The following is a 23,234-nucleotide window of genomic DNA, read 5'->3' as shown; positions in this document are numbered from 1 at the left end:
CTTACGTGCTCTTGCAGATTGAACTGACATGTTGTCCACCAAATCAAAGGATCAGAGAAATAATCTAGTACTGAAATCATAAGCTACAGCTAGCTAGCACTGCAGTGTATAAAATGTGGTGAGTAGTTCAAATCAAATCAAATTTTATTTGTCAGATACACATGGTTAGCTGATGTTAATGCTTGGCCCTGTTTGGCCCTGTCCGGGGGTGTCCTCGGATGGGGCCACAGTGTCTCCTGACCCCTCCTGTCTCAGCCTCCAGTATTTATGCTGCAGTAGTTTATGTGTCGGGGGGCTGGGGTCAGTTTGTTATATCTGGAGTACCTCTCCTGTCCTATTCGGTGTCCTGTGTGAATCTAAGTGTGCGTTCTCTAATTCTCTCCTTCTCTCTTTCTTTCTCTCTCTCGGAGGACCTGAGCCCTAGGACCATGCCCCAGGACTACCTGACATGATGACTCCTTGCTGTCCCCAGTCCACCTGGCCATGCTGCTGTTCCAGTTTCAACTGACCTGAGCCCTAGGACCATGCCCCAGGACTACCTGACATGATGACTCCTTGCTGTCCCCAGTCTACCTGGCCATGCTGCTGCTCCAGTTTCAACTTCCACCTGACTGTGCTGCTGCTCTAGTTTCAACTGTTCTGCCTTATTATTATTCGACCATGCTGGTCATTTATGAACATTGAACATCTTGACCATGTTCTGTTATAATCTCCACCCGGCACAGCCAGAAGAGGACTGGCCACCCCACATAGCCTGGTTCCTCTCTAGGTTTCTTCCTAGGTATTGGCCTTTCTAGGGAGTTTTTCCTAGCCACTGTGCTTCTCCACCTGCATTGCTTGCTGTTTGGGGTTTTAGGCTGGGTTTCTGTACAGCACTTTGAGATATCAGCTGATGTACGAAGGGCTATATAAATAAATTTGATTTGATTTGATTTGAATGCGAGTGTAGCGAAATGCTTGTGCTTATAGTTCTGACAATGCAGTAATAACCAACGAGTAATCTAACCTAACAATTTCACAACAACTACCTTATACACACAATTGTAAAGGGATGAAGAATATGTACATAAAGATATATGAATGAGTGATGGTACAGAATGGCACAGGCAACTGACTCAAAGAGAGAGAAAGACAACAGTTGAACAGTTTTAAACAAATTGATTTCTGCCAAAATGAAGGGGAAGCAAGAGAGAAATAGAGATTATCATTCTTTTTCACTTTCAGTTTCACTAGAAGATGCAGCTACCTAGTTTAGCCAACTGAAACACCCCCGCATCAAACAGAGGGATGCTATGTTAGCTGGCTATGACTTTCCTACACAACACTGGAACTCTTCCAAGTCTATGTAAGCTTTTGGTATTACTCATTTATTGCCACTGGGGCCTGGGGGTGTAACTACTTACTGACTGTACACTAACATTACTGCATGATTGTTGCGGGTTTACTAACGTGTTAGTTCTATTAGTTATGCGGACTATGGCATTACTTTAGCTAATATGGTGACAACGATGTAGGCTGTGTGTAGCGGTTTGGTTAGGAAAGGCTATTTCGCCTGGTCACATACAGCTTATGCAGCTGGTGCATTGAAGTCCACAAGTGAAGGGAAGAGGTGAAGGGGAGCGCAGGAATGTGAGAAGGAATACAACGTGGCTGCTATGAAAGTGAACTGTGTTTACAGGTGATCAAGGGTGTATTCATTCCGCCGATTATGTTGAAAAGGTTTCTTAAAACGGAAGCAAACGAAACAAAATGGGGATAAACATACCTGAATTTGTCCAATAGAAATTCTCGTTTGCAACTGTTGGACTACTGATTACACCCTACATTACCTAGATGCAGGCAAGAGTGTGCAAGTTGGGACTAAATGTCACTGTCTGTCACCACAAATTTGTCACTCGACCTGTGTGCACCTATTTTGTAAACTTTAATTCATAGGCTAGGTTGTAGCAACCTCATAATGGGTATAGGGAAAATGTGAGTATCATGTAGTAGCCTAAACCTATCGGTGTTACATTGAACTGGGTGAATGGAATTTAAATCAGAGTCATCCAATATGCTGTAATAGAAATAAGGCCATGCTCATTAAAAAAATAATTGTCCTCCCTTATCTTTAACAGCACTGACCGCCACTGGTTTATACTGCATTGTTACTGTATCATAGTGCATTATGAGTACATGTATAATGCTGTATAATGCATTATTAATATGAACTTCATAGAATTTGTTACCAGAAAAGTTTTTTTCCTACTTCACTCTGTCACTGTGTGAAGTGTCTCTCACCTCATGTTTTTAGGCGTTATCTATTTCTGTCAGTGTGTCTCTGCCTGTGCCACATCACAGGGTATGTGTATGGGAGGGGTTGAGTGGGAGACGAGGGGGGGGGGGGGAGCAGGGCATAAGAGGGATATGAGGTGGAAAACAGAGGGGTAAATGGGGAGAAGAGAGGAGAGCCCTTGGGAGTGGAGCATGCTGAGATTTCCACTTCCTCAATCCCAGCAGGCTACAGGGGGATCTTGAATGTTCAAAGCCAGAGACACGCACACTGGGAGAGAGCGGAAAGAGGAAATGGGAGAAGGGCATACAGGGGGAGATAGGGTAGGGATGGGCTATCAGAGATCAGGGGCAACAAATAAAATACTGTTTAAAAGTTACAAACATCAGGAGCTCCCTCTCCCCATGCCTGTTCCATCACTACACTCACAACTCAACCAATATCACATGTCCTACTGAACCAATTCACAATCGACAGACCTTGAGCCAATCACCAACAGAGCTAGAATATACACTAAATATACTACAAATATGTGGACACCCCATCAAATTAGTAGATTTGGCTATTTCAGCCACACCCGAGCAGCCTCACACCACGCCTAAGATCACCATGCGCAGTGCAAAGCGTAGGCTGGAGTGGTGTAAAGCTCACCACCATTGGACTCTGGAGCAGTGGAAACGTGTTCTTTGGAGTGATGAATCACGCTTCACCAATCTGAGAACGCTACCTGCCCAAATGCATAGTGTCAACTGTAAAGTTTGGTGGAGGAGGAATAATGGTCAGGGGCTGTTTTTCATGGTTCGGCCTAGGCCCCTTAGTTCCAGTGAAGGGAAATCAACACCACAGCATACAATTTCTGATCGGTGTGGAAGAACTTGACTGGCCTGCACAGAGCCCTGACCTCAACCCCGTCGAACACCTTTGGGATGAATTGGAACACCGACTGCGGGCCAGGCCTAATCACCCAACATCAGTGCCCGACCAACCTCACTAATGCTTTTGTGGCTGAATGGAAGCAAGTCCCTGCAGAAATGTTCCAACATCTAGTGAAAAGCCTTACCAGAAGAGTGGAGGCTGTTACAGCAGCAAAGGTGGGACCAACTCCATATTAATGCCCATGATTTTGGAATGTAATGTACTTCAAAACGGCGTTTTTATTATGTGACTTAGGGGTGGCATTTTCCTACTCAATATCATCGACTGGCAAGACACTGACAAAGAGTATGTAGGGCTATGCTTGGATATTTCGATATAACTTACTTATAATAATTTTTGGATTGTCCATGTACCCAGACAACACAGAACCCAGAAGTGAAGTCTCACAACAAAAGGCCTGGAAGCAGTGATCTACAACACAAAAGGGTCCTCTTTCACTCTCCCAAAATCAACCAAAACATCCCTTCTCTCTAGCTGCCTTATTACTTCTTCAAGAGGAACATAGAACTTGGTCTACATATCAATGAATTAACCACAGGAAACCAATATCTACTTTCTTAAAACTGTCAGGGGTGCACTAAGAATTGAAATGCTCTACCAGCAAGGGAAATCTCCATTGCCATGTCAGAAACAGAGAGAGAGAGCGAGAGATAGAGAGAGAGAAAACATATTTTTGTCTCATATTTCCATTACTCTAGAATTGCAAACATTAATAACCGCAGCCGTCCCCCCTCCCTATTTCCCTCTCCGCGCTCACCATCTCTCGCCACGCTCGGGATCAATATATTTTCAGAGGGGCACACGGAATCCAGATGAAAGAGCACGGACAATCCACAAACCACACCCGAAGCATCCACAACCTCTCTCTCTTCTTCACTTCTCTCTCTCCCTTTCTCTTTCTTTCTCTCTTTCACTGATTTCCCTCTCCTTCCCTAACTCTGTCTCTCCACCCTCTATCTCTTTCTCTCCCTATTTCCCTCTAGCTTTCAACTGCATGAAAGAGGAAGTGAACGTGCGCCTCAATGAAGAGATGTCAGAACAAGATGAAGCAGGGTCTAAGTGTTGGGTAAGGTTCAAATGTTGAAATTGCACATTTCGTCATTTAACAGACGCTCTTATACAGACCGACTTAGGGTTATTAGGGTTATAAGTGCCTTGCCGAGATTTTTCACCTAGTCAGTTTTGGGATTCGAACCAGCGACATTTTGGTTACTGGCCCAACATGGTTAACCACTAGGCGATTTAATGGTCTGGTTTAACTTCAAAGATTGTTCCTGTGTAACAACTACACTGCAAGGCTCCACAGCCCACAATAATCTATAGCTGGTCTGGTGAACACAGTCCAATACTGCAATAACTAATGTAGTCAAAGTGACAGCACCATAATAACAGCTTCAGACATATTATGCTGTAATTGACATTGCAATGTACATAATCTATTCGTAACATCCACATAAACCAGCTCAAAAAAACTAGAGGGTTATGTTTTTCATTACGTGGAAAAACACAAGGCTACACAAATACATATTGCATATTTTTTCGATTGAAATCCCTCTCTCTTCAAAATAGGCTAGCAACAGTCCCTGAGTGACTGCATTTTCCATAATTTGACCATGCATGTAAATGTCTTCTGTCCAGTAATTCTGTGTGTATTTTCAGTGGCGTTCGAGTTAGGGTTGCATCTTCTAATGCTTAACATTGAGTCAGGCTCATTAAAATAATCACATAATCGTTCTAGGTTTATTTGGAACTCACAGAAAATCACAGTATATCCAACAGGATAACTTCCAGGGTCATCATTACACAGTACCTTTTGTTTGTGAGCGGCGAGGTATCCCTGTAGTCTCTCTGCTCTGAGGAAGGGACTGCTGTGCACTGCGAAGCGCACGTCCAGTGTCCTCTCCCTGACGTCCGTCAGGCTGAAGACGTTGATGTCGTCAACGCCCACCGCCAACATCTCCGACAGGAAGTCCACCAGCAGTTCATAACGACTCCTCAAGCTACCACGCTGCTCAATAAAATCCTTCGCTGTGATGTCTGCAACACACAAACACACACACACACACACAAACAAAGTTATACAAGCCAACATATGCCACATGACTCGTCCCTCTCGATTTCCTAGGCAGAAACAGATGCATCCCTAAAATCTCCTCAATGAGCAGGAGAAACATACAGGCAATAAACAGAATAACAGACAAGATCTGCTTGTGACTTGTACTCTTATTAGAGAGACACTCCGTAGCTGTAACACCGGGCATATATTTCTAAAAGATAAAGAGCTGTACTCATGAAAAATGCATGTCCTCGAAAACAGCTCTGGATGTATTTAAGGAACATTAAAGTTGTGCGAGGACCATGTTCCCAGACCTGACAGGCCCTGTCAATCGCCTCTCCTCTCCCTTCCTGAGAGCCACTGGCCCTGGCCCAGCGAGACAAACATCACCCAGCCCTGCTACACAATGTCACAGTCACAGCCAACGCTCACACAGACAGACCACACTGGCCATGTCGGGGATATTGAGCGGGGAGGGGGGGGGGGTGGTGGATGGTAGAGGACGGAACAGCCTTCAACCTCAATTTGGAGCATGGCATCGCTGCCATAGAGCGGGTGCTAAGGTGAGAAAGTTCCTGAGCCGAGGCCGACTCTAATTGAGCCAACACCTTCTAGCATGGGATTAGGAGAGAGAGGGAAGCTGGGGATGGAGCAGCGGCCCTGTGCTTTACCTCTGCCCCCACTCCCCTCAGTCCCCTGGGCCCTGTTTGAAACAGACAGGGTCCCCCTACTGCTCCAATCAAAACTCTTCAGCACACAGGTGAAACAGGTGGAAAAGATAGGGAAAGAGATTTCATCCAATTTTAATGACATCAGTGACATAGTTATAAATTGTTTTAAGGGAGAAGGCTCCAATAATCATATCTGATGAATGAAACGTTTAATAAATGCATGTTTTTGAATTTGGGTGTTTCTACAAAGTTTAGTGTGTGTAACTGTCTAACTGAATGTGTGTGTGTGTGTGTGCGTGCATGTGACGTGTATATGTGAGTGCATGTGTGGAACAATGGGTTTGTCTGTGTGCTCTCATCTCTCCCACTCTTAATCCCCAGGCTGACGGCAGGCTTTAAGTGTCATGCTGGGGACACCTGAGCGGTGTCAATCTGGGATCATTAGGTCCTGAGGAGTGCCAGTGTTGCTCAGTGTGATTAAGGCCACTGGAACAGACAGAGGGAGGAATCCTAGATTGACATTAAGAGAATGGAAATGGAACTCAGCGAGAGGATGCTGCTGCCGATGCTACTGCCGTCTGTCTGGTCTCATTACCAGTGCGGTGGGAGACAGACAGGGACTCTCTTTAACACGGAGGGACAGATTGACACCTGGCTTTGATCCAAAGCAAAGATCACATCGACTCTCCTTCCCACGGGCATTAGGGACACACACACACACACACACACACACACACACACACACACACACACACACAGTGGCAGATTTAGGTGTTGGCGACATGGGCAGCTGCCCGCACACAATTCTTTGGAATGGTGACATTTGCGCGATAGGTTTTCTAGCTCTCATTTGCACGTCATGTCAATGATATCATGTCACCGTGTGGGACAATTAACCTTGTCAGAGTGGGCGACCTGATTCTAGTTTGTGAGCTAGGCAGGCTACTGCCTGGGAAGGTCTCCCACTCAGAAGTACGAGATGGAGAGGAGGGCAGGGGTAGGAAGCCCGAGGTAGGGGGAGCGGGGGAATCTATCGAATAGCACACCTCTAACTTTGTACGTTAATAATGCAATTAGTAAATCAGTCACACTACGAAACGCTACCAAATAAATTCATAATACTGTGAATATATACAGTTGGAGTCGTAAGTTTACATACACCTTAGCCAAATACATTTAAACTCAAGTTTTCACAATTCCTGACATTTATTTCAGCTTTTATTGCAGCTTTTATTTCATTCATCACATTCCCAGTGGGACAGGAGTGCCTTTACATTGTTTAACTTGGGTCAAACGTTTCGGGTAGCCTTCCACAAGCTTCCCACAATAAGTTGGGGGAACTTTGGCTCATTCCTCCTGCCAGAGCTGATGTAACAGAGTCAGGTTTGTAGGCCTGCTTGCTCACACCTGCTTTTTCAGTTCTGCCCACAAATTTTGTATGGGATTGAGGTCAGGGCTTTGTGATGGCCACTCCAATACCTTGAATTTGTTGTCCTTAAGCCATTTTGCCACAACTTTGGAAGTATGTTTGGGGTCATTGTCCATTTGGAAGACCCATTTGTGACCAAGCTTTAACTTCCTGACTGATGTCTTGAGATGTTGCTTCAATATATCCACATAATTTTCCTCTCTCATGATGCCATCTATTTTGTGAAGTGCACCAGTCCTTCCTGCAGCAAAGCACCCCACAACATGATGCTGCCACCCTCGTGCTTCATGGTTGGTATGGTCTTCTTCGGCTTGCAAACCTCCCCCTTTTTCCTCCAAACATAACGATGGTCATTATGGCCAAACAGTTATATTTTTGTTTCATCAGACCAGAGGACATTTCTCCAAAAAGTACGATCTTTGTCCCCATGTGCAGTTGCAAACCGTAGTCTGGCTTTTTTAATGCAGCTTCTGGAGCAATGGCTTCTTCCTTGCTGAGCGGCCTTTCAAGATATGTTGATATAGGACTCGTTTTACTGTGGATATAGATACTTTTGCACCTGTTTCCTCCAGCATCTTCACAAGGTCCTTTGCTGTTGTTCTGGGAATGATTTGCATTTTCGCACCAAAGTATGTTCATCTCTAGGAGACAGAATGCGTCTCCTTCCTGAGTGGTATGACGCTGCACGGTCCCATGGTGTTTATATTTGCGTACTATTGTTTGTACAGATGAATGTGGTACCTTCAGGAGTTTGGAAATTGCTTCCAAGGATGAACCAGACTTGTGGAGGTCTACAATTTTTTTCGAATGGCTTCGAAAGCCATGACATCATTTTCTGGAATTTTCTAAGCTGTTTAAAGGCACAATCAACTTCGTGTTTGTAAACCTCTGACCCACTGGAATTGTGATACAGTGAATTATAAGTGAAATAATCCGTTTGTAAACAATTGTTGGAAAAATGACTTGTGTCGTGCACAAAGTAGAAGTTCACACTGACTTGCCAAAACTATAGTTTGTTAACAAGAAATTTGTGGAGTGGTTGAAAAAAAGAGTTTTAATGACTGAAACCTAAGTGTATGTAAACTTCCGACTTCAACTGTAGTTTCACAGACATATTGTTGCATTTTTTTCTGGTTTATGCGAAATTGTTAAGAATAATATAAAACCAGTCTGCACACCACCAAGGTGAATTGGTTTAGTCTTGACTCTTGGTTGACAGTGTTGAGGGATAGGTAATGTATTAGTGCCAAATCAACACAAATGGATAAGAAAAGGTCTAAGCCATCAGGCGCCCAGTTTAGGAAAAAGAGGAAAGAAGAGGAGGAGAAACGCACAAAAGACAAAGATTTGCAGCGATGTCATCTCTTTATGAGTATAATATGCAATGAATGCAATGTAATGAAATAGGCTAGTATAACACTTATGTTTGTTAGCCTATGTTGCTTGCTATGCTATTACACATAGGGTGACACTATTTCGTTTTCTGTCCAACTAGCTTACATAACATTGGATATCATTTCACACAGTTTCATCATGATAATGTGTGTAGCCTGCAGCAAAATGATTACCACCTAACTAGCACATTATGGATTTGGTTAAGTTTCATTGAGGTGACATCATAAAGATTTTCGGTGATAGTATTGACTAGGTCCTGAGCTCATTAAGGGGAATTTCCAATGCTGTTGGCTAACTTAAAAGACGTCTATTATGCTGATATTTTGTGATATATTTAATATTTTGGGATGTCTTATCCCTATAATTAGCCAAGGAGGTTGTATGGTTCATTTGGTTCCTATTCTGAAAGTTTGATAAATTGTGCATAATGTATTTAGGGTGTCAGGGTGTCAGACTCATATACTGTATTTAATGCAAATTCAGGGACACTTCTGAATTTTTTTGGAGCACCCTCTGGCACTGGCCAGGATGAGGAGCCATCTACCTCCTCAGCCACACAGGCCTCTTCAGAAATGATCTCAGAGAATCAGGATGAGGAGCCATCCACCTCCTCAGCCACACAGGTGTCTTCACAAATGTTGTCTGAGCCTGAGGATGAGGAAGACCCATTTAATGACCCAACTAATGCCCATGTGCTCTCCGTTAGAAATGCCTGTAGCAGTATCCCCACCAAATCCTGCAGCTGAGGATGAACCACTGTCTACAGACCCTGCTGACTGACCTTCGGTTCTGACCGACAGAATTCGGACACAACCAGTTTGCAGATGACCAAGTGAGGTACCACCTAACTTTGTTTTCCCAAGGAATGAGAGTGACGGAAGAAGTTGCCACCACCAGTATTTCAGGAAGACCTTAGTGAGTGGTGAACAAATATCCCTAGAAGTTGTTTGGTGTATTCTGAAAGAAACAACAGCCTCTTCTGCTTCTGCTGCAAACTCTTTTCTAAGAAGACAATGTATTTAGAAAACTCAGGACAGACAGACATGCAAGTTCTTTGCTGACTTCACAGGACAGCAGTCCAGAACTCCAAAACTGCATGAAAACAAGGAAAGAACTGTCAATGAGGATCAAAAAATGGGAAGCAATTGATAAACATGAGATGGCACTTATGGAGCTTGAGAGGACAAGATGGAGAGAGGTGTTGACACATCTGACTGTTATTGTGCAGTCTCTGGCAGTTAGAAATCTGGCACTAAGGGGACACACAGAAACACTGTACTCTCCATCAAATGGACATTTCCTCAAAGAGGTTGAATCCCTCTATCCCTCATTCCATTCCTCTCCCATCCCTCCCTTCTGCCTAACTCTGGGGCCCACCTCACCTGTTTGTATCTCTCCAAGGTCCTGTTTCAGGGGATCAATAAAAAAGAGAAATTGGAAAAAATATCTTCAGTTCCCTTCTGGGATTAACACCAATACTAACCTCTGAGTCTGTCTCAAGGTCCTATTGACCCAGTCAACTGAGACCCCCTACTCTGTCACCATCAGCGTGTCTGTCTGCTGACCTGACATGACAGGGGCATGCTAGTCTCTTTTAATGGAGGTAGTTTGTATTTACTGTCCCCTACGTATTTGGACAATTTGATCCAATCATGAAAGAGCACCTTAACCTTACCAAAAAGGGACCTCGAGTCACACCACCAGCTACCTTGACCACCAAATACAGAATGAACTCACCGAGTTGTTGAGCAGCAATATCATTTAAGTGACATCAAGCTGGCAAAATTCTGGCAAAATTCTGGCAAACTTCTTAAAAGTTTCATAAGTATTTGGACAAATTCACTTATAGTTTATAACATTTAGTCAATAGTTTAGTATTTGGTCCCATATTCCTAGCATGCAATGAATACATCAAGCTTGTGACTACATACTTGTTGGATATATGTGCAGTTTGCTGTGGTCGTGTTTCGGATGATGTTGTGCCCAATAGAAATGAATTGTAAATAATGTAGTGTAATTTTGGAGTCACTTTAATCTGAAACTTTCTCACTCATCATTATTCATTATTCATTCATTATGGTCCATAATCATGGTAGCCTCCACATGAATGTAGAAGTGTTCAGAAACATATTCTAGTCTTATTTACAATAAAAGTGACTCCAAAATGACACAATACATTATTAACCATTGATTTCTATTGGGGCACAACATAACCCGAAACACAACCAAAACAAACTGAAAATGCATCCAACACATTTGTAGAGTCACAAGCTTGATGTAGTCATTGTGTGCTAGGAATCTGGGATTAAATACAAAACTTTTGACTAAAGTTAAAACCAAGTGAATTTGTCAAAATAATTATACACCTTCAAATGGGGGGACTAGACACATAAAGTGCATTGATTTCTAAATGGTACAACAGGTATGTATGAAAATACCCTCAAATAAAAGGTGCCATTCTGTACTGTTGCCTCAAACGTTGGATCTCAAATCCAAAATGGTGGAGGACAGAGCCAAATTCAAGGTTTCAGCTTCACTGTCCAAATAAATACATAGGGGGACAGTAAATAAAAACTACCTCCATTAAAAGAGACTAGCATGCCCCTGTCATGTCAGGTCAGCAGACAGACACGCTGATGGTGACAGAGTAGGGGGTCTCAGTTGACTGGGTCAATAGGACCTTGAGACAGACTCAGAGGTTAGTATTGGTGTTAATCCCAGAAGGGAACTGAAGATATTTTTTCCAATTTCAATTTTTTATTGATCGCCTGAAACAGGACCTTAGAGAGATACAAACAGGTGAGGTGGGCCCCAGAGTTAGGCAGAAGGGAGGGATGGGGGGAGGAATGGAATGAGGGATAGAGGGATTCAACTTTGAACTTTTTCAAACTAATCTCACAGCCAGAAAAGTACACACTCAAGCTGTTTCAAAGTTCTTTATTCAACATACTAGACATTCCCCAGAGGGCTGTGCATTTGAGAGAGAGAGCGAAACAGAGTGAGAGTGTGTGTACTTGTTTTCCTTCCTTATCAGGACCCCAACGTCCTAATAAGTCACTTGAATGGCCTGACAAGGTAGGAATACAATAAATAGTTTGAAAAGTCTGGACTTATTTCATGTCCTGAATTTGTTAAAATGCCATTTTAAGCTTAAGGGTTAGATTTAGTGTTTTGGGGTTAAGGTTAGGTTTGTAGTATGTCTGTTTATTGGGGTGTTTACCCTGAATTGCACTGGCCCATTGTAATTCTAAGGTTAGGGTTAGGTTTCGGGTTAGGGCTTTTGGGGTTAAGGTTGGGTTAAAGTTAGGGTTAGGTTAAGGGTTAGGGAAAATAGGATTTTTAATGGTCAACATTTTTTACTCCCGACAAAATCCAGAATTTTCACAAAAATAAAGCTGTGTTTGTGTGTGTGTGTGTGTGTGTGTGTGTGTGTGTGTGTGTGTGTGTGTGTGTGTGTGTGTGTGTGTGTTTCTTTGAGGATGTACTAAAAAAAGGAACGTCCTCTCATTGTCAACTGCGTTTATTATCAGCAAACTTAACATGTGGAAATATTTGAATGAACATAACAAGATTCAACAACTGAGACATAAACTGAACAAGTACCACAGACATGTGACTAACATAAATGGAATAATATGTCCCTGATCAAAGGGGGGGTCAAATCAAAAGTAACAGTCAGTATCTGGTGTGGCCACCAGCTGCATTAAGTATTGCAATGCATCTCCTCCTCATGGATTTGCCAGTTCTTGCTGTGAGATGTGGCACCTGCAAGTTCCCAGACATTTATGGGGGGAATGGCCCTAGCCCTCACCCTCCGATCCAACAGGTCCCAGACATGCTCAATGGGATTGAGATCCGGGCTCTTCACTGGCCATGGCAGAACACTGACATTCCTGTCTTGCAGGAAATCACGCACAGAACGAGCAGTATGGCTGGTGGCATTGTCATGCTGGAGGGTCATGTCACGATGAGCCTGCAGGAAGGGTACCACATGAGGGAGGAGGATGTCTTCTCTGTAACGCACAGCATTGAGATTGCCTGCAATGACAACAAGCTCAGTCCGATGATGCTGTGACACACCACCCCAGACCATGACAGACTCTACACCTCCAAATTGATCCCGCTCCAGAGTACAGGCCTCGAGGTAATGCTCATTCCTTCGACAATAAACGCAAATCCGACCATCACCCCTGGTGAGACAAAACCATGACTCATCAGTGAAGAGCACTTTTTGCCAGTCCTGTCTGGTCCAGTGACGGTGAGTTTGTCACCATAGGCAACGTTGTTGCTGGTCATGTCTGGTGAGGACCTGCCTTACAACAGGCCTACAAGCCCTCAGTCCAGCCTCTCTCAGCCTATTGTGGACAGTCTGAGCTCTGATGGAGGGATTGTGCATTCCTGGTGTAACTCGGGCAGTTGTTGTTGCCATCCTGTCCCACAGGTGTGATGTTCAGATGTACCGATCCTGTGCAGGTGTTGTTACACGTGGTCTGCGACTGTGAGGGCGAGCACCTGTCCGTCCTGTCTCCCTGTAGCCTAAGACATGTTCACGCAGATGAGCAGGGACCCTGGGCATCTTTTTTGGGGGTGTTTTTAAGAGTCAGTAGAAAGGCCTCTTTAGTGTCCTAAGTTTTCATAACTGTGACCTTAATTGCCTACCGTCTGTAAGCTGTTAGTGTTTTAACGACCGTTCCACAGGTGCATGTTCATCAATTGCTTATGGTTCATTGAACAAGCATGGGAAATAGTGTTTAAACCCTTTACAATGAAGATGTGAAGTTATTTGGATTTTTAAGAATTATCTTTGAATGACAGGGTCCTGAAAAAGGGACGTTTCTTTTTTTTGCTGAGTTTATATGCTTATTGGTGTGGGTGTCTAAAGGATTCAGTATTTATCACACATTTCACCTTTCAATCAATTTCTCCTGTGAGTTTTCCACAAAGAGCCTTAATCTCCCAGAAGAAGATTTAACAGTACATGTCCTTATTGCCTTCCACATTTGTTCTTGAAATGGAATTTAAAATGTCATCGAGGCTATGTCAGTAATACTATAAGTAGAATTTTTCATAATCCTTCAGACTTGGAATCCATGAGAATGTTTACAGAGTGCTTTATTTGTGAAACAACCTGAAAATGGCTTCCACAATCCCAATTCTCTTCGGTTAATTGCTGTTTACAAATGCATTTGGATTGGGGGCAGTCTTGGTGTTGACATTTAACATTTTCTGGGTTGTGTCTACAAATGTATATTTAACCAAAAGTTTCAACATCGAACATTTTGAACTTCTATCCCTGTTTTAACATTGTGTGTTTCAGCTACAATCTTCGGGGTTGTACCATTGGATTCACCTATTCCTTCGACGTCCGTAGATACCAACCAAGTCTGTGTGATTAATGGGGGATGAGCTAAACCGGTGTTTGTGAGACAAGGGTGGATCCCGAAGAGGCCCGGGTCTTTTAATAAAAACGTCTGTAGAGTTTGAATGGTTTAAGCTACAAACTACTAAAAGCTTTCTATGAACATCGGAGACTGCCACGAACACACACATTGGTCACAAGCAACACAAGAGATGTTAGAAGGTAAGGGCTTAATCTAGGGCATCCCAGGACATAGTGTCTATAATACTGTAATAAGCTTGCAGTCACAAACTCCAAACTCCACACAGTTGAAACGGACTAGTTGAATATTCATTTCCCACCGAGGAAACAATTTCTGTACTTACAGTATTTATCTAAATTCATTTGTATCTGTTTTTGGATTTGGTGGACCTTATTGGTTTTTATTATGATAAAAAAATGAATGTCAATAAACTCATGAATGCAACTGTTTATGTCAAATTGTTCTAAACGTTTCCCTGGTTTTCCTAAAAGGAAAATGGTAAAACACTTAACTGCGAGGATAAATATAAATACATAAGATTATATGCAGATGAGTCAGATAAATGAAAAACCGAGTTTTGCTGCACTCTGGGTTGAGCTGGCTCAGTGCTCAGCACTATAGCAGTTGTTGACATATTGTTCAACTTCAACAGACCTTTTATGGCCTGAGCCATTTCAATCAATACACACTCCACAGCTCTCTAAATGCAGTGGATATTGTTGTCGTTTAGAGGATGCACTCGAAATACCCGGGCTAAGAAGTGTACGAAACCAGACGGCTCTACTGTAGATTAAATGGGCTGAAGAAGACAACAAACAAACAATCGTTACGGGAGATTTTGCTTCCATTTTCATCACTTACAGTAACATATTATAAAACATCCTGTTTACCCAAATAATCGAATACAGTATATAACCACCAGCTGTAATGTAAAGGCTCCTGGTTGGTGTAAATACATTGGCCTGCTGCTGTTTTTGGAATTTGAAGCAAATCCCTTTTATCAGCTTATATGAGCCGTGACTCCCTCCGCTATTTCTCCCTCTCTCTTCTCATTTAAATAGCTCAGAAATCATCAAATCCCCTCAGCCGTAGACCATTTCTTCCAAAGTACATTTAATTTTCACACACATAAGCGGTGTATCAGACCATACTTGACACCCAAAATGAAAGTGCTGAGGAAGCATAACATTGTCTAATTACAATTTCAAAATGACATATTTCCAAGATTTACCAATTTCCACTGTTACTAACCCACGCATTGTATCGTGAAAATATATATCCTTATAAGAAATAATAAGAAATAACCTTCATATGACAACACGAAACAATATAAAACAATTCGGTCCCAGGTCATAGGACACGGTTCAGAGGGCATGTGTTCTGTACTGTACCTGCCAGGCGGAGGGATCCAGAGTTGTAGATGGCCTCGTCACGCAGCTCCCTCACATACACTGTTACCCCAGAGACAGCGTCTGGCCACACTCCGTCTGACACGCGCACCTGAAACTCGTAGCTGCCCGGGGGAGCGTTCTCCTTAATGATCAGGAATCCCGTCCGCTTGTTCAGGAGAAAGTAACTGAGGAGGCATAAAAAAAACAGATCAGCAACATCAGTTCTTCATATATCACATGTAAAATGAGCAGCCTGTGGTGGATCTGTAGATAGATTTGGTGATACACCACCGTGAATGAATACTGGGCTGACATAAAAGAGAAGACATTACTGAGAGACTTTGGGAACCAGAGAGAAGAGATTAAGACACAAAGATTCAAAACAGCAGAATTAAAGAAGGAATAGATAAAAGACAGCAGAAAGAGAGAAGATATAACAAGAGAAAATAGGAAATTATGGGGGAGGAGAGAGTTAGAGAGGGAGGGAGGGAGGAAGAGAGGAGAGGATAGAAGAAAGAAGGGGAGGGGGAGGGGAAGGGGAGATTATAAAAGAGAAAAGATTTTTTTAAAGATGAGAGGAAGCATCTCCTTGTGGTCCACAACCTCATACTTCTTTTGTAATTGAGCTCATTCAAGTTTAATTACACTGGGAATCAAAGCAAGATCCCAGGCACATCAAATAGCGAAGGAGACATTGAGATGAGCTGGTTAATCATCTTCAAATCCAACCGTGTTTTATATGAAGTGTCAAAATTAGTAAACTGGACTCCAACCATTTCCCTGTTGAGTAATGCAGAAGTTTCTCTACTCGAGTGAAGATGAGAGATGCTCGATGAAATATTAAATCTTCAACAACATACTGTAGCTATGTGTGTTGAAAGAACAGATTCTCTGGGAGGAAAGCTACAGTCAATCTGAGTTCATGTATGTGAGTGCAGTGCAGGTGGCAGTGGTAGTCATCATGCTTCTGGATGTGAGGCCGTCAAGGTGTCACATGGTATGATGTGTTCTGAACACCACTGTAGCTGCTGAGCCTTCACAGAGATCTCAAGGCAACCGTCTCAAAAACACCCTGTCGCTCAGGGTTCCTCTGCTCTGCTCGTCTCACACCTTCGTCGCAGGTGCAGGTCCACAGCATCAATGACAGAGATGCTGTCGGGAGACATCACTCTCAAGGTTTTATGGGGAGTTGAGAGAGGGGGACGGAGGGAGGGAAAGGGAGAAATACAGAGGAAGAGCGCTAGAGATGTCTTACTTGGGCACATGTCCCTCAAAGGCATAGGTCTTGTTGTCCCAATCATCAGGATCCGGGGCGTAGACCTTCCCCAGGACAGTGGTCGGCATCCTCCCTGTCGGCAAAGAACATTGATTCTCTCAAGGGTGTGTGTCTCTGTGTGTGTGTCATGAAGGGGTATAGTCAAAAAGAGCACTGTTCACATGGACATTAAAGTATTCTGAAAACAGCAGGCTGCATATGAATGCTTGTAGAGAGAGAAAGGCCATCATAATTACCGCAAGGCAACAAGAAAATGTGTCTGAAAGAAACTAGTCAACACATACTACCAGTAGCTTTCCATTGCACTTCAACAAGAGGAACATGATGTATTGACTCATTTTGTGAAAGGAGAGGAATACACCTGGAATAGATAGTCAACCCTGAAGAGGAGAAAAGAGAATCAGCTATACCTAATTGCTCGCTCCTACAGCGGCTCCTACAAAAGGCACCAGAACAACAAGAGAGACATGGCTTCTTTTCATAAACTCCCGGTTGTAGCAAAACCTTCAAGCCTTGGAAAAGGTCAGACTGAGGGTCAAACGATTTGCTCCTCATTCATATATTGCTTTGTGAATTTGTTCTCTCATTGCTGTGCTATTCATGAATTCATGCATTATAGTGTATTGATGATGGCAGGGATCTCACCTCTGTGACTGTTGACAAAAATCTCCTTCTCTCCTGCCTGGTGAGCATGGTCGTTCTCGTCTCCTATGGTGATGGTCAGAGTGTTAGTGACCGTCTTGGGTGGATGGCCGCTGTCACTCATGATGATCTGCAGGTGGAACTCTTTCTGCCTCTCCCGGTCGAAGGCCCTCAGGGCTGTGATGGTGGCCGTGCCGTTTCCGTTATCCTGCAGGTAGAAGTTGTTGCTGTGGTTTAGCTCTAAGGGAAGGCTGAAGTAGAATGGAGATCCGTTCTCCGCTGAGTCTCGGTCTACGGCCCGCAGCAGTGTGGAGGTCTGGTTGAGTCTGACCAGCTGGGGACCAGCGACGTTCTCCCACACCACTGGGGTGTACACTGCCTCAAACTCCGGCCCGTTGTCGTTGACGTCCAGCAGAGTCAGCTGAATGACGGTGCTGCCCGTCAAGGCCGGAGAGCCGTGGTCAGTAGCCAGGATGACCAGGTGGTGCTGCGCTGCTGTCTCTCTGTCCAGAGCGCTGGTCACAGTGACTAGACCAGACTGGTCTACAGAGAACTGGCCCAGAATGTCTGACTCCTGGAGGATTTTGTAGGTGATCTCCTTGTTTTGGCCTGAGTCAGAGTCGCTGGCCGTCAGCCTGGCCACACTGCTGCCCACAGGCACGTCCTCGGCCAGGGGCGCCGGTGGCTGGGAGAGCGCGATGAAGATGGGTGTGTGGTCGTTACAGTCCTCTACCTCTATGATACAGTGGATGAAGCTTGAGAAGTCCAGGTCTTCGACCTTCAGGGTGAGGTTGAAGCGCTGCTCACTTGTCCTCTCGTAGTCCAGCCTCTTCTTCAGTCTCAGGGTGCCACGTTGCTCCTGCCGGTGGCTCACCATGGAGAACTTCTGCTCCGGATCTCCTGCCACCACACTGAAGGTAAGCTGGGCGTTCTCTCCCGTGTCCCAGTCCTCAGCAGACATCTCCAGCACCACCGCGTTGGGCTCACTGCTCTCAGGAACCCTGGCCAGGCAGGACCGCTCTGTGAACCTGGGTGCGTGGTCATTCACGTCTGTCACCCTGATGGTGGCGGTACCCGTGCCCATCATGCCACCCCCGTCCCTGGCCTCCACCACCAGCAGGTAGGCCTCTGCCTGCTCCCGGTCCAGGCCACTCATTGCCACCGAGATGGTGCCCGTGGACGGGTTAATGCTGAACATGTCAGAGCCGCTGCCACCTGTACCCGTATCACCCACAATCCTGTAGGAGAGCACGGCGTTCTGGCCCACGGCCGAGTCGTCCAGGTCGGTGGCCGTCATCTCCATAACAGAGGTGCCGGGGGCAGAGTTCTCCGGCACGTTACCATGACAATCGGGGGCACAGGTGAAGACGGGCGCGTTGTCGTTGATGTCCCACACGTTGATGATGATGTCAGTGAATCCGGTCAGACCCTCGCCGCCCTCATCTGTGGCCAGGACCACAAACCTCCACACGGCCCGCTCCTCCCGGTTCAGAGTCCTCTGAGCGTAGATCTTCCCCGTCACCTCATCAATAATGAACTCGCTCTCGGCTCCCTGGCCATGGAGGGAGTACCGCAGGGCCTCCTGGTCAGCATCCTTATCTGGGTCAGTAGCAGTTACCTACAACATCAAAGGGAATGTGCTCGGTGAAGCTTTTTAATCTGCAGCGCGCCAACTTTCTTTAATGGAGTTCAGCACTGTTTAATTATTGAAGCTTGCTGACTTGGTGTCATCCATCAGGTTGGTTGAAGTGTTAACTTCACACCTACCTACTCTGCACAGTGATCAACTCTAGTTTATCGGCTATGTGCACAACTTTCACTCTCCTGACCTCAGCCCCAATCAATCCCCAGGCAGAGCAACATGTTTAAATCTACCATGAGAATTGCAGAGCGTCAGGTTTTGTAGGTGAAATGAAACCAATGAGCTACCATGGAGTGGTGGGGGAAAAACTTCTAGTGGGCTAAAGCTTCTACCAGACGTCCCGAAGAATCTTATAAAACAGGGATGGAATGAAAAACAGCATGATGTCATCTCATGCAATTCAGTCATAAAGGCTTTGGGTAATAGAGTGTCTTGTAACCTCCTGGCGCACAATGACTAACACTCTGAATGACAGAACTGTGTGACCTTGGGACTCTAAGGTTCTATTATTCTGAGATAATTAGCTGGAATAATTGTTATCTTGTTTTCTTCAATTCGGGTATGCAGTAGGTACAGAATATTTTACAAAACGAAGGCTATGCCTTCAGTTTTGACAAAAATGCAGATCGAAAGTTATAATCTTAAACTCTTCAGATGCTGATGGAAAAGCATTCAAATGATTACGGAGAGAAAATGTGAAATACACATCAAAACCTCAGTCTTCCCCATTGACAGATAGATAGCGTTGTATAACACGGTTGAGTTGGTGACAAAACACTCTCCTGAGATTTTAGACATCTGATACTGTACATCATACTATTCTCCCTCATTTTCTACTAACACACGTGTGATGACTTAAGAGAATCATTTGTGCTGCTGCCAAAATAACTGCTGTCATAATAACGTGACAAATACAGATTACTGCTGGACTCAATGAGCGTTTCAAACATACCTGAAGCACGAACACAGGCGATCCATCCAGCTCTTCAGTCACAGAGCCGTAGTACTCGTTGACCGTGAACACTGGCGCCTCGTCGTTCTTGTTGACCACGTTGACCATCACATCCGCATAGTCTTCCCACTTCCCGTCCGACGCCAGCACCAGCAGCTTGTAGCCCTTGTTCCGCTCGTAGTCCAGAGGCTGGGCGATGAAGATGGTGCCCACCTCTGGTTCCACGTCGAAAACCCCGCCAGTGTTGCCAGACGTGATCTGGTAACGGAGCTTAGCATTGGCGCCTAAACAGAACAATGTGGTGACCGAGATATATGTAGTAAGCAGAGTGTGCCACCATGAACGTCACATACACACCATTTAACATATATAGGGAACATTTTCAGGAATCAAACTTTCGGTTTTTCAAATGAAATCTGACTGAATCCAGGTATTAGGTCTCTGCTTAACATTTTAGGAAGTTTTTTGTTGTTTTTTTGCATCACAAAGCAATTGTACTAAAGTATATTAGCTGATCAGCAGTTCTATACAGAATCCAATTATTGAGAGGAGACTCTTTGGAATCTCAAACAGATTCAATAAATTACAACTCAGGAGAGGGAGAATGGAGGAATCTCCAAAGACACAAAAGATTCATAGCTTATTTGCAACATGAAAGTGAGGACGCCAGAACAGAGCAGAGGACTAATCCCTAATCCTGAGTATTTTGTTGTGTTGGCAACAGTGCTAATGAAACATTAGAATGGCTTGTGAATAGATATGTTTTCATTTGAGCTTCCTCTCCCCCTTCAAACGGCTGAGTTCAAATCCCAGTGGAGACCATGCATGCACAGAGCGAGCAACGCAGAGTAAACAAACAAAATGAATAAACAAACACAAGAGAAATCCAATTCCCACTTGTACATGTTAAAAAATATATAAAAAAATCCCACTTTCCCTGGCTATAAGTTGTTATGCTGACAGGAGGAGAACAAAAAGAAACAATTGGCTTCCACTTCCAGGAACTCTTATCAGCACAGTAAAGGAGAAAGACCTCACTGTCTCTCTCTCTCTCTCTCTCTCTCTCTCTCTCTCTCTCTCCCACTCTGTTCTCTCTCTTTCACTGTGTTCCTAGTTCCCTAGCTCCCTGGGTGGTGATAATCTGCTCGGGGGTGTCGGGCCATCAGCATAGCTGGCCCCCGCGTGTGTGCTTTATTACCCAAAGTGGCCCGGAGACTGTCCTCTCACGAGTGGCTCTGTGTGTTGAGATTGCAGAGATGGAGCTGGTGGCGCAGCCCGAACCCATTCATCACAGAGAGGTGGTTGCCGCTCCACAGGCCTACCCGTTCCGACATGATAAATGTCTGATAATATGGAGCTATGCCCCCCCCACCCCCACCCCTTCTCCCCTCCTCCCCTATTCCCGTAGCAGACTGATAAAAAGCCCTCACCGCAATAGCTAGTTGCCGCAGCACCAAGGGAGGTGATATGCTTCACAATGGATTTCTTGTAGCGGGTCGTGTGAGCTAGAGTCGGCTGAATGAGGGCGAGTCAGGTGACTAACAGGCAGTGTGTTAGTATAGGATGAGACGGATGGGAGAGGGGTACGGATGGTGCCTGTATGATGAGAGTCATTACAGCGTTCGCTGCAGGAGAGAGAGAGTAGAGTTGCTGTGTGCTGCATGTGTGCAGCCCCTGGCCTGGGATTTGATGAGCCTATTGGGATGTTAAGGATGTCCTTTTTGAGCTATGGGGAAGCCATACGGAGACTTACGAAAAAATGTATATTCTGATTTATATTCTGTATACACTGCAGTACCTTGACAAGGAATATGACACGACAAACAATTCATGTCATGACATCGATGTGAAACATACTTTATAAAAATAGGGCATCGCAACCGTACTGTGTTTTCTTCAGGGTTACGACCTGAGGAGAGATGGAGAGCCCTCGTAACCTCTCACACATTCACTGAGCCCAGGGAGAGTGAGAATGACAGGGGAGTGGCTTGTTTTCTCCCTCTCCACCACGTACCTTCATCCTCGTCATTAGCACTGACAGTCAGGATGGCAAAGCCCACGTCTGCATCCTCATCCACGTCGACTTCATACACCGTCTGAGCAAAGACAGGCTTGTTGTCGTTCACATCGCTGATGAAAACCCTCACGTACGCCGTGTCTGAAGGAAGGAGAGAGAGAGAGCACGGAGTGAGAGATTAAATGCCATGCCCGCTCTTATTCTGTCAAACTGAACATATCCCCCCCTTTCCCTCGCTCTTCTTTATCCCTCTATTTCTCCCTCCATCCTCCTATCTTCATCCTATATTATTTATTTCTCTCTCTCTCTCTCTCTCTCTCTCTCTCTCTCTCCTCTCCTCTCTCTCTCTCTCTCTCTCTCTCTCTCTCTCTCTCTCTCTCTCTCTCTCTCTCTCTCTCTCTCTCTCTCTCTCTCTCTCTCTCTCTCTCTCTCTCTCTCCTCTCTCTCTCTCTCTCTCTCTCTCTCTCCTCTCTCTCTCTCTCTCTCCTTCTCTCTCCTCTCTCTCTCTCTCTCTCTCTCTTTTCTTTCTGAAGCAATCCGTAGGCAGATGTGAAAAGAGCCCCTTGAGGGGAGGAGGGGGGGTGGCCAGTATAATATGCTCCCTTTCCCCACGCCAATATAATATGCTCCCTTTGATATGCGTATATAAAAAGGAACATAATTTGCAATACACTCTTCAAGAGAAGATCAATTGTGTAAGCTGGTTGCAAAGATAGCTTTAACACAGAGATAATGCAGCCTGGCAGCGAAACAAGCCACAACCTCCAACCTTTTACACCTTTCTGAGTCTGTCAGAGGAGAGGAGAAGGAGAACATATCTGTTTGGGCAGACACAGCCATCGTCAATCGGTGTGTCTCCTCCTCTTCTGTGTTCCAGACACAAACAGAGAGAAGTGTGGAAAGTATGCACTGTCAATACCGTGACAGATTGCTCTTTCCCCGTCAACACTGCTATTGCACCAAGGTTATGTTTACAACCCTTCTTCAACACTGCTATCATCGATTACACCATCGCCCTGCTCCTGGGCTCCTCCAATTTCATTCAGTATACTCTTTAGTCGAGTGAGAGGGAGAGGGAGATTATAGATTGAGAACACGTGTGTGTGTGTGTGTGTGTGTGTGTGTGTGTGTGTGTGTGTGTGTGTGTTGCATGTGCAAATGTGTTTTCTCCCTC

The 23,234-nt window shown here is 44.7% G+C and overlaps 1 protein-coding gene across 1 annotated transcript in view; it reads right to left on the bottom strand.

The window, feature by feature from the left end:
- The window catches only part of LOC109874341 (neural-cadherin), a 188,292-nt gene that overhangs the window by 47,825 nt on the left and 117,233 nt on the right, over positions 1–23,234 (bottom strand). The window contains exons 16-21 of the mRNA XM_031809455.1: positions 22,058–22,201; positions 20,044–20,327; positions 17,453–19,067; positions 16,787–16,880; positions 15,532–15,716; positions 5,019–5,245 (exon numbers count right to left, since the gene is read on the bottom strand). Coding sequence (XP_031665315.1) covers positions 5,019–5,245; positions 15,532–15,716; positions 16,787–16,880; positions 17,453–19,067; positions 20,044–20,327; positions 22,058–22,201 — 2,549 coding nt within the window. The remainder of the gene's footprint in view (positions 1–5,018; positions 5,246–15,531; positions 15,717–16,786; positions 16,881–17,452; positions 19,068–20,043; positions 20,328–22,057; positions 22,202–23,234) is intronic.

Source organism: Oncorhynchus kisutch, linkage group LG3, assembly GCF_002021735.2.
Source record: "Oncorhynchus kisutch isolate 150728-3 linkage group LG3, Okis_V2, whole genome shotgun sequence".
Classification (NCBI taxonomy): domain Eukaryota; kingdom Metazoa; phylum Chordata; class Actinopteri; order Salmoniformes; family Salmonidae; genus Oncorhynchus; species Oncorhynchus kisutch.
The sequence above is the reverse complement of the archived record's forward strand: the minus strand, read 5'-3'. Positions and strand labels throughout refer to the sequence as shown.